This window comes from Canis lupus, chromosome 33, assembly GCF_048164855.1.
Source record: "Canis lupus baileyi chromosome 33, mCanLup2.hap1, whole genome shotgun sequence".
In the NCBI taxonomy this organism is placed as follows: Eukaryota; Metazoa; Chordata; class Mammalia; order Carnivora; family Canidae; genus Canis; species Canis lupus.
The window spans coordinates 24,269,413-24,281,905 of record NC_132870.1 but is presented as its reverse complement, the minus strand read 5'-3'; the positions used below and the strand labels follow the sequence as shown (position 1 = coordinate 24,281,905).

The following is a 12,493-nucleotide window of genomic DNA, read 5'->3' as shown; positions in this document are numbered from 1 at the left end:
GATGCAAGGTTGTGATACATTATGTGGGGAAAAAAAAATGTTTTTCCTGTTATGCTCATATAGATTTTTCTTAACCTTTGCAATAGTAGGCTTCAGGTATTTAGTTACGTGTGTATTTGCCAATATTGCTGCAGTCTATGCTGTTTGTTGGGGTTTAGATGGGTTATTTTTCAGGGGTTTATGTTTGCATATATAACAATAAATGTAACAAAACTTAGAGTTTAATGCATGGAGGGGACTGGTTTACAGTTATTAAAAGCATATGGTCCTTGACTGTCCAGAGCAATTAACAAATCCAACCTATATGAATAACAACAGAAAAACAACATTGGGGCAGCTCCAGTGGCCCAGGGATTTAGCGCTGCCTTCGGCCCAGGGCATGATCCTGGAGACCCATTCCCACGTGTTGGGCTCCCTGCATGGAGCCTGCTTCTCCCTCTGCCTGTGTCTCTGCTTCTCATTCTTTCTGTGTCTGTCATGAATGAATGAATGAATGAATCAATCAATCAATCAATCTTTTTTAAAAAAAAAACATTGGCACTTCAGCCATTTTTGCAGTCCTGTTATAGGTGCAGTATAACGGCTACTTTAAGTGAAACACTTTTGGTGATCATTCACATTTGTATTTTATGTACAGTGGAAATGCAGACTAACACACATAACTTTGTAACTTGATACCCTAAATACGTTGATCTGTAAGTTTGGTTTACATTCTGAAGTTCCTTTATTTTTTAATGTTGACTACCTTTCATGGTGTTCTTTTTGACATTATTACATGGTAAAGCCAAAGTTAACCTTCAGAATATCCCACCATATCATGATAATAAAATTTTTGCTTCAAAGTTATATTTTCTATTTTAATTAAAGGGAGCCCCTGAAATATCTTGATCAGAATATACAAACCACTTTCTGTAATTTTTAGTCTTTTTGTGTACAAATAGGTTTCAGCCTTTTGATTTTGTGTTTGTGTGACAGTATTTTAAGCCTTGCTTTAAAAGTCTTCTATTTCAGATTAGGATGCTTTTATTTTTACTTTGGAAAAATACCTAAAAGCTTTTTTTTTTTTTTTTTTTTTTTTAATTTATTTTAGGTTGCATTTACAACAAGAATTTATCATCCAAATATTAACAGTAATGGCAGCATTTGTCTCGATATTCTAAGATCACAGTGGTCTCCTGCTTTAACTATTTCTAAAGGTAAAATACTTTTAGAGAAAGTCTTGAGCTGCTCTCATTTTTTAATGGAGTTTTATTTTGGGGCCTACTTAACCTCCATATACCAACATTTTGGTAAGAGGTAGAGAAGAAAAAAATTATTTTTGCTCTTTCAGCCATATTGATTAAAGATGGGGGAAACATTAAAATTCAAAATGGGATATAGGCATTATTTGCAAATAATAAAGTTTCTTGAATAGATTTCAGTAGTAGTTTCCAATCCTAGGCCACTCACATCTCACTGGCTGCGTTTTATAAAATGGTATATGCAAAGTTAATAGAGCTTTTAAATCTTGGTTTCCATTCTAGGAATATTCTGATTTTGCTTTCTTGTGTGTTTATTACAGTATTTTTTAATAAGGGCCTGTTATGTGACCACTCTAATAGGTTGTCCAGTCTCCACATGAATATCCCAGATAGAATATCCCAGATAGAGTTCTTTCTCCGGTTTGAAGGACTATGGTGGTGTTACTTTTTCCCCACCCCACCCCCCAAAAATAATCCCCTACCACAAAACTGCATAGTTGAAGGAAGTCTGCCTTCCCGTAAATTTTGATTTTTGTTGTTGACTTAGCATTCAAACAAAAAAATGAGTTTTTTTTAATGTTGCTAAAAAAACAACAACAAAAAAAAACAGACTAGTGTTTCACGTATTTGTAAAACGAATCTGAAGTCTTCTGGAGAAGAAAAATCCGTTTTGGTGTATGGTGCTGTAATTTCAAGCGTGACATAATTTTAGATATTTTTCACCTTCTTGGGATACATTCTATTTCCCTTGCAACTCAAGCTCTCTTAACACCAGATACATTACAGATACTCTACAAATACAGGATCAAGAATATCTTAATACTAGATTCCAAGTTTATGATTGTTGGGAATACAGCTCAGCACTAGGTTTCTGTTAAATATGGGTTGCATTTTATATGTGTGCCCTCCTGCCTTTGGGTTTAAAATTATATTTGCTGTAATATATTATGTTACTACTATTTTATATGGTACTGTTATCTTTGAAGATTTTCATGACCAGTCTTTGTTAACACTTTTGCAGTGTGTGGCACATAACAGGCATACAAAATGAATTAGATACATGCTCTGGAATGCTTGGTATCTTCCAAGTTTATATATTAAACAGGTCAGACTAAGAACTAGAGTTGAGAAGGCTCAATTAGTAATAGAGATGGATCTCAGCATTCATTTAACTAATACTGTTATTTTATAAATTCAAGGAGACAAAACAGTGGAGCAGTTGGAATTTTTGTGTAACTCTGGAGAGCAGGGCAGAGAATGAATTTTTAAATACATCTTTATTTAAGTAATTGCTACTCCCAACATGGGATTTGCACACACAACTCCCAAGATCAGTAGTCATAGCCAAGCTCCCTGAGAGTGGATTTTTCATCAGGCCTAACATCTGAAAATAATATTGCATTAATGTTGCCTGCATATTCTTTGCTAGATTTTTCCTCCTCTCAAAGTACCAAGAAACTCCAGTTACTTAAATTCTAATACCACTTTTTAAAAAGGATAAACTAATAGAGCATCATTTGAAAATGTCAGAACTCCTGAGTTTGTTTTTTATAGGTGGTCAGTACTAGATCCAACAAAGCTCTATTTCTAGCATTCCTTACTTATCAGGAGTTTGTCTTCTGTGAGCAAATCTCTACAGAGCTTTGTCCCATTGACATTAAGTTATAAACTAATAAAAAATCTTTTGAGGGTTGAGGCTTTTAATAGATGTTTTTAGATACATTTTTATTTATCTAAATGCCCAATGCTGGCTGGGTAACAGGCTTTTATTTTATTTATTTATTTATATTTTTTATTTTGCAGTTCTTTTATCCATTTGTTCACTGCTATGTGATCCAAACCCAGATGACCCCCTAGTGCCAGAGATTGCACGGATCTATAAAACAGACAGAGATAAGTAAGTATGTAGTAGTTTAAGGAACATAAAGAGTGTGGTTTTTCTTAATGAGCTAGGCTTACACTCTGTTGTAAGTTGTGGCAATGCCAAGAAGATTTGAGGATTTATTTCTGGTAAGATAATAGTTAAGATGTACAGAAAGATACTTTTTGAAATGGGATTTTTAAAAAAATAAGTTTTCGTTTATGTGACAGTGAATAGCCCCTCTAAAATTTTATTTTTCTAACATGTTCAGGGCTTTGTCACTTACAAGTTTTTGGGAAGAAAGCAAAGTTTTCTTTACTCCAGTTATGTTTGTGAAATAAATACTGGTACTGCTATAAAAATTTGGTCTAAATTTCTCAAATATTTGAATTATCTTTATGTACGACTTCAACCATTATAACTTTGTTGTATGTTATAATTAATGCTAAGTGTACTTGTTCAATTAGGTACAATAGGTTAGCAAGAGAGTGGACAGAGAAATACGCTATGTTGTAGGGTAAGAGGATCTGCACTCTATGGTGCGCTTATTCATGGTACTGCCAGCACTTGAGTGCTGCATGCTTTAAGGCACTGTATTAACTAACAAAAAGGTAACATGGGACAGTTTTTTGAAAACTGTACATTTAACTGCTTGATCTCTGTTTAGCGTGAAAGTATACCAAGTAGTCATTATTGCTCTTGAGTATTTTTGCATGGCAAAACAGTTAAATATAGCACTAGTAAGAAATTAAAGTTTAATAAGTAGTATCTTTCTCAAATTACAATGGTATTACATTTTAAATTTGTTATGTTTTAACCTTTATACCAGTACTATATGGAATGTGATTTAGTTCAGATTTGGCCAAGAAATAATAATGTAAGGGAAAAACACATTTAATAAAGCCTCTCAGCATCTAAACTAAATGTTGATTACTGACAAGCATGCATTAATACCAGCTATATTTTGTGGCTCTCTGTATGCTAAATGAAACCTTTGTTTTAAAGTGCTGGCTTTTTGAGAGGGTGTCCTTAAATGAGGTAACCATGAATGGTAGAGAGAACTGTATGCCAAAGTTTAGAAATGTGGTCGAACCATGGTTGGTTCTTGGTTTGAAATGAAGCTAGTTAATGTTTTAGAAAGTTTAAACTGGAAATACAAATCTAAAAGTTCTCTTCCGCTGCCCTTTGATGTATATTCATTTCTTAAAGTTATCACTATATTTTTTGTTTGGTAAGTAGCCTATGTCATGGATATAATACAGGAAGAAAATGATAGTCTTTCTCAATATTAGTGATGTTCCTCAGTAATAAATAACCTTGCTTATGTGTGAATTATCTGTTGATCTTTCTAAACAGATGCCCCCATGTTATACTCCTAGTAGAGATTCCCGTTCATCAGGTCTCAAGTGAGGCTTGTTCCAGTAACCACCCTTTCTAAAAGTAACACATAAGTGTTATAATTAACACATACATACCAGTCACACCCACATCCCTCTTGAAATTTCCTTTTTTTCATCCTCCCCAGTGTCTAATCTTCTACCTGTGCTTAAATCTCAGAGGTATTTCCTGGTATTACGCAAGGCTAGTAATTTCTCAAGGTCTAGGATTCAGATTAAATTGTTTAGTTCCAGCTTTGGTGGAAATTTCTATAGGTTACAGAATGTGTGTGCTATTCTGACATAAATCCATGATGAACTGTAAAATAATTTTTTTAATGTTAAAATTTGTTAGAATGATACTAATTAGAGAATCTCTAATAGAACATTTAACTCAGTGGTAGGGGAGAGAAAGGATCTAATTTTTGTTAGTCTCCCCAATCTCAGTGCCACTTGATTGTGTTTATTAATACTTAAACTTTCAGTGTATTAGAACATTGCATTGGAAGCATTAAGATTTCCATTTCCCACATTGCTTTGAATACCAATGCTTTTTCTCCCTGTTGGCTTAATTCTAATCATAACCATGAGAGATGACTCCATGATGAGTCTGGAGGTAAAATTGAAATATTTTTAAGTATTAAGAATTCTTTGACTTTTTAAATAACATCTTCTTTATTTACAGGTACAACAGAATATCTCGGGAATGGACTCAGAAGTATGCCATGTGATGCTACCTTAAAGTCAGAATAACCTGCATTATAGCTGGAATAAACTTTAAATTACTGTTCCTTTTTTGATTTTCTTATCCGGCTGCTCCCCTATCAGACCTCATCTTTTTTAATTTTATTTTTTGTTTACCTCCCTCCATTCATTCACATGCTCATCTGAGAAGACTTAAGTTCTTCCAGCTTTGGACAATAACTGCTTTTAGAAACTGTAAAGTAGTTACAAGAGAACAGTTGCCCAAGATTCAGAATTTTTTTAAAAATGGAGCATGTGTATTATGTGGCCAATGTCTTCACTCTAACTTGGTTATGAGACTAAAACCATTCCTCACTGCTCTAACATGCTGAAGAAATCATCTGAGGGGGAGGGAGATGGATGCTCAGTTGTCACATCAAAGGAAGCAGCATTATTCTAGCATCCAGATTTTTTTTTTTTTAAGCCTTCCACTGTTAGAGATTTGAGGTTACATGATATACTTTATGCTCATAACTGATGTGGCTGGAGAATTGGTATTGAATTTATAGCATCAGCAGAACAGAAAATGTGATGTATTTTATGCATGTCAATAAAGGAATGACCTGTTCTTGTTCTACAGAGAATGGAAATTGGAAGTCAAACACCCTTTGTATTCCAAAATAGGGTCTCAAACATTTTGTAATTCTCATTTAAATTGTTAGGAGGCTTGGAGCTATTAGTTAATCTATCTTCCAATACACTGTTTAATATAGCACTGAATAAATGATGCAAAGTTGTCAATGGATGAGTGATCAACTAATAGCTCTGCTAGTAATTGATTTATTTTTCTTCAATAAAGTTGCATAAACCAATGAGTTAGCTGCCTGAATTAATCAGTATGGGAAACAATCTTTTGTAAATGCAAAGCTGTTTTTGTATATACTGTTGGGATTTGCTTCATTGTTTGACATCAAATGATGATGTAAAGTTCAAAAGAGTGAATATTTTGCCATGTTCAGTTAAAAGTGCACAGTCTGTTACAGGTTGACACATTGATTGACCTGATTTATGCAGAATTAATAAGCTATTCGGATAGTGTAGCTTTTAGTATGCTGCACATGATACTGCAGCCCTGGAGTTCATAGATGGACTTGGGACCCAGCAGCTTTGAAACATGTATATGGAGTTTAAGAAATTTATTTACCAGGTGCAACCCCCCATCTTATTAAATTCTTTCTTCACCTTGTACACTTGACAGCTGAGAAAACCATAACATGGGAGTAATAATGAGTCAAAATTCAAAAAATAAAGTACTGTTTTGGTGTGGGAGTTGTCATGAGGCTGTGTTGAAGTGACTTACCTATGTGGGATATTGAATATCCATTGAAATGGATTTGTTCAGCCATTTACATTAATGAGCATTTAAATGCAACAGATATCATTTCAGGTTACTTAACATGAATGAATAAAAGTTAATGCTATTGGATTATTTTTTGTTTGATAAGTGCTATCTGTGCCACTAATTTAACTTCTGTAGTAACAAGGGCATTATCATTCTTCACCCTTCCTGATCCTGTTAGTTTTACTTCTTTTTTTTCTAGTTCTTTTGATTTGTCCATTGCTTTCTTAAAATCTTGTATTTGATTTCTAGCACATCTGTGACTTTTCTCCACTTACACATTTTGCACTGCTTATTACACTTAACGTGCAATCTTACTCCTTGTCTGCACACAGATGTGGAAAGCTAGATATAAAATAAATGTTAAAGCTTGATTTTTTTTTTTTATAAACATTTTAATACGTAGTTCGGACATGGTTTATTGACTTAAGGTTTTTCTCTAAACTGCAAGTGAAATGCATGCCTTCCGAAGATGTTCTGACTTTGTTAATTCTGTAATTTAAGCATTTCATTGAGAAATATCAACCCAGCTATACAATTTTCCAATGAGTGAATTTTTTTCATTTCCTCTTTTACTTAAAAAACTACTCTTTAAAGGTAGACATCATACTGTTAAAGCTATTTTGGATTCAAATTACAAATGAGAAATTAGTAATCTTAAGGTAAGAAATACTGTTCTTTTGCTTTATTTTCAAAATAATTACTTCTGATTCTATACTCAAAATAATAGCTTTAGTAGGCCTATCTTTGAAAGCCAGCCGTGAATAAACAGTTTGTCAGCTTCTGAATTCCTAATTGACTTTCAAGTTGATTTTTTTTTTTTTAGCCATAGACAACTTTTAAGTCATCTCTATGAATACTTAAACCATTGATTGTCATAATAATTACTAGATGTGTCCAGTCTCTGTATCTTTGATTTGATGCTTTCTACATTTCTTATGTCACTTAAGGGAATAAGCCATAAAGGCTTCTCCAGGTTTAAGAGAACAGTAAAGTACCTGGAAAACCAACATTTTTGAATGTATGGACACTGGACTTGAGATCATCTCCAATGAAACCTTCAAAAGAATCCAAGAATTTGCCCTTTCCCCCCATATATACATTACTAGTGCCATGTGTAGGGCTGGATGCATATTAAAAGATTAAAAATTGATTTTGGTTCTTAAATATATCTTTTAATGCATAAAGTCATTTTTAATACTGAGTTTCGATCTAAGAATTATAGTCCAGCTGACCTGTTAATAGTACATTATATTTTAACTAATTTTTCCTGGGCAAGTTTGCAATGTGATACTAGATTTTTTTTAAAAGCTTGTTAGTTTGCTTTCTTGTGTGGGTGTACTCACAATTTTTTAAAGTATGAACCACAGCTAACTAGTGGTCTCAGGGGTAGTGAAACACTCACTTTTATTTTTTAATGGCTTAGTTAAGATATGCTTCAGTTACTGATCATGCTGTGTTAGTGATTTTGGAGGTGACTCAAATTAGCCGTGTTTTGTGTTGGCATAACAAAACTGTTAAAATGATTGTTGATTACACTTTTAAGTGAATTTGTCTTTTATGAGGAAACCAGTACAAGTCACTAAATATTGTCTTAATAGTGACATCTGCATAACACTTGTAATAGCTAAGGTTAATTGAGCTTAAAGGAATTGTTACCATTAAAGTCTGTGTTTAAAGACACTTTGGTCTCAGTAATTCCAGCTAACATGAAATCCACACTTAATACTGTGTGTGAGTTCTATTTTGAACTTCTTAAAATAGTAGTTATAAAACAGTGGTCTATAAAGAAGACTGGTTCTCAAAGTGTGGTTCCAAGACTAGTTAATAATCCTTATCATTTGGGAAGTTCTTTAACATGGAAAATACCAAACCACACTCCAGGTCTACTGATAAACTTGAGAAACCCAGCAGTCTCCTTTTAAAAGCCATCTAAATGATTCTGAAGTCTGCTCCTAGATCTAATAGCCCACAGCAGCAGTTCTTGGGCCCAAAAGCTATTTGACACCTCTTGCTGTTTCATAGGAATAAGGGAACCTCCGTTGGATGCCCAAATAAAATTTATAGCACTTTGAATTACAAATAAGTTGTTTTACACATTTACTTAACTAATTTGATTGTCTAGCGAGGACCTTCAAATTTATAACAAGGACTTAACTGTGTATGTATAATTCAACCAATGGCCAAGTAGTATTTAAAGGGTTACCAGGTACAAAAGTCTGCTAAAGTGTTGGTTAGATAGCTAAGCAAGGATTTGAACACTGGTCTCATTCTTTGGCCTTAGAAAATTGTTTAGGTGGGTTTTTTGTGTTTTTTTGTTTGTTTTTATAGTGAAAAGGTAAGTTTTCATAATGAGGGTGTTTGCAGTGTTCACTGGATTTAGCATATAATAAACATCTGAAAGTAGCTATTAAAGTTTTCAACACTCCCAAAGTAATACAAAAATTGTGATTTGGAAACAGGATTTAAGAATGACCACCTCTACACGCCCAACCCCCCAAAAATTTATGGAGGAACTTTGTAAAAGATCGGAAAGCCTAGGATAATCTTGTTTTCTTTAGGTCCCCAGTAATTAACACAATTTTGCATTCTTTCCTGCACTCTAGAACTATTTGGTCCTTTCTTGCCTCATTTTGAAGAATTTTTTTTTTTTAAATGATTCTTAACTCTGGCTTGCTATTTCTAGTAATTGCTCTTTTAACGTGGAATTTTAGTTAAGGTTCCATTGTCCGTTAAATCATCCCAAATTGTACACTATTTCTGGATGAAACTCACGTTTCCCTGTACTGAAAATGGTTTTTTGAATAACTCATGTTCATTTTACATACTATTGTCTGAGCCTCTTAACCTCTATACCTTCCTTGTTGGTATATCAAAATTGAATAATGTCAAGTAAGACCAAACAATGGAGTTTCATGCCCTAATTGCTTAAGAATATGGTTAACCATTGTCCTCTGGCGTCCCAGCTATCTTGCCTAAACTGTGTAGCTTATTCTTTATTCACCTGCTACCTAAAGCTACCTTCAAAATGTCTAAAACCTACTGGGTTTCTGCACACAGATACACACACCCTGACCTCCTCTAACATCCATTGAGTTGGACTGGCCCAAAGCTAGGCATCAACCTTGACTACTCACACTTGCACTTTCAGATTGAACAGCAATCCTTTAAGATCTGCTTTTAGTTTTTACTCAGAATCTTTAATCTTTATTCGCTGTTTTTACTGCTGCCACCATGGTATAAAGCTCCATCACCCTCTCGGATTACTGCTACAGCTTCCTCTGGTCCTCCTTGCTTTTAACTTTGCAGCAGTCTCCCACACACACCACTCAGGATAATCCTTTTAAGCCACATCAGATATGTCATCAATGCAAACCTGAATGTTTCCGATCTCATTCAGAGTAAAAGCTGAAATACTAAAGTGATTTGCAGGTTTTATTTTTATTTATTTTTTAATTTTTTAAAAATTTTTTTTAATTTTTTTTTTTTATTTATGATAATCACACAGAGAGAGAGAAGCAGAGACACAGGCAGAGGGAGAAGCAGGCTCCATGCACCGGGAGCCTGACGTGGGACTCGATCCCCGGTCTCCAGGATCGCGCCCTGGGCCGAAGGCAGCGCTAAACTGCTGAGCCACCAGGGCTGCCCGATTTACAGGTTTTAATGACTTTTCCCACCACCTCTACTTCTCTAGTACACTTCCACTGCTCCCCAGGTCCCTCAGCTCAGCCACACAAGGCCTCTGGTGAGATTTGAACATGCAGACTTTTCTCTCACCTTAAGATATCTGCCCTTGGTTCCCTTTGACCTAGAATTATCTCAGAAGCCATATAGCTCCCTTTTCTCTCTAAGTATTCAAATGTCAAACCTATTAAAGTGGTTTTTCTCAACTCTGCATAAAATACCAACAACCCTGCCATTATGGAGTGCCATGGCATATTCAGTATTATCCACCTTGAATTTGATATTTGATCATGAGCTAAATGGCAGACTTTACCAAAAATATTCCTTGCTGTATGTTTAACTCCAAAAGTACAAAAAACAAACTATACAGTAGTACTCCCTTGACCACAGTCTAAAGTTACCCATGGTCAACTGTGGGTCAGAAGCAAATCATCCTGTTATATTGTCAAGAGGTCAGTGGTAGCATAAGTATGTCACATTTACCTCACTTCTCCCATCACAGACATTTCATCCTCTCCTATTACAAGAAGGGTGAGCACAGTGCAATAAGATTTTGAGAGAAAGCCCACATTCACATAACTTTTATTATGTTGTTACAACAGTATGTTGTTACAATTGTGATAGCTTATTTTTGTTAATTTTACTGTACCTAATTTATAAATTAAACTATCATAGGCATGTATGTATAGGAAAATACATAAAGGGTTCAGTACTTTAGCAGTTTGAGGCATCCACTGGAGGTCTTGGAATGTATCCTCCACAGATAAGGGGGACTGATGTAATGCATGGAACTTTCTTTATTCTCTGACTACTAATAAAAGTATAACAATATAAGCATACATAAAGTAGCATCACAGTAAATGGACAGTTTAGCTTCTCTTAGCATGGATGCTTATCCGGATAAACTCCTGTACAAAAGCAACTAAAAACCCTGGGGAAAACAATTTTTTTAAAAAAATGTGTCCGTAATCAAGAAAGGAGTACTCACAAGCCAAAAACAAATTGAAGCCAGAAGCCCAAAAAGAAAATATAACCAGAAACCAACTTCCACTTCAGAAACACTTGAGAAACCAAGTGAACTATAATTTTTGTGAAGCCCAGAATGCATCCAAAGAGTGGTGGCAAGTAAGAGAAGCCCCTCCCTAATACAATGGAATCTGCATATCCTGAAACTTGGTGCTCTGTGGCAGGAGAATATTCGCTCAGAATCTGTAGTAATAGTTTGGCCTTTGTGAAGATTTGCAACCCTAAATCTTACTACATAAGTGGTCCCAGAAAACTCAAGTGAAAGATTTAATTTTTTTAGAAGATTTAATTTTTAAAATAGTTCCAAATCAGAGCAGCCAAGTATTGGCAGAAGCAAACAAATACTCTGCAGGAACTCAGTAATAGCTCACAGTTACATAGAAAAAAAGTATACAAAGGAACATGGCACCATGAATGGGAGCTGTGTGACTTGCAAAAATTTCAAATATATCAGGTCATCAAAAATTGGAAAGAAGTAAAACTATATATTCACAGATGACATGATACAGAAAATCCTAAAGAATCACTTAAAAATTATTAGAGCTAAAAATGGAATTCAGCATAATTGCAGGGTACAAAAATCGCAAGAATCAGTTCTATAACTAGCAATGAACATCGGAAATTTTATTTAAAAAAACAATTCCATTTACAATAACATCAAAAAATAGGAATAAATTTAACGAAGGAAGTGTAAAACTTTAACACTAAAAGTTACAAAACATTTCTGGAAGAAATTAAAGAAGTCCTAAATAAATGGAAAGACATCAAAGACATCTTGTGTTAATGGATTAGAAGAATTATTATTGTGAAGATGACAATGGTCCTCAGCATATTCAGTGCAATCCCTATCAAAATCCTGATAACTGTTTTTTCAGAAATGAAATATTTTAAAATTCATAGGGAATTGCAAAAGAACACAAAGAACCAAACAATCTTGAAAAAGAACAGTTTGAGAACTCATACTTCCTGTTTCAAAATTTACTGCAAAACTACAGTAATTAAGAATATGGTAATAGCACACAGATAAACATATAGACCAAGGAAATAGAACTGAGAATACAAAAATAAACCCATACACATCTGCAGTCAATTTATTTTCAACAAGGGTGCTAAGACCCTTCAATAGGGAAAGAATAGTCTCTTCAGCAATTAGTTTTAAGACAACTGGATATTCACATGCAAAAGAATGAATCTGGATCCTTATATGCAAAAATTAACTGAA

At 34.3% G+C, this 12,493-nt stretch overlaps 1 protein-coding gene across 15 annotated transcripts in view; it reads left to right on the top strand.

Annotated features, from left to right (window-relative positions):
• The window catches only part of UBE2D3 (ubiquitin conjugating enzyme E2 D3), a 30,998-nt gene extending 24,350 nt beyond the window's left edge, over positions 1-6,648 (top strand). For 9 of the 15 annotated variants that reach the window (XM_072810495.1, XM_072810484.1, XM_072810483.1 and 6 more), the window contains 4 exons: positions 1,091-1,196; positions 3,045-3,138; positions 3,570-3,619; positions 5,164-6,648. In XM_072810495.1, the coding sequence (XP_072666596.1) occupies positions 1,091-1,196; positions 3,045-3,138; positions 3,570-3,618 (249 nt within the window). In that variant the 3' untranslated portion in view covers position 3,619; positions 5,164-6,648. The remainder of the gene's footprint in view (positions 1-1,090; positions 1,197-3,044; positions 3,139-3,569; positions 3,620-5,163) is intronic. The other 6 variants (XM_072810491.1, XM_072810490.1, XM_072810494.1 and 3 more) reach the window with 1 other exon arrangement.
• The last annotated feature ends 5,845 nt before the right edge of the window (positions 6,649-12,493 follow it).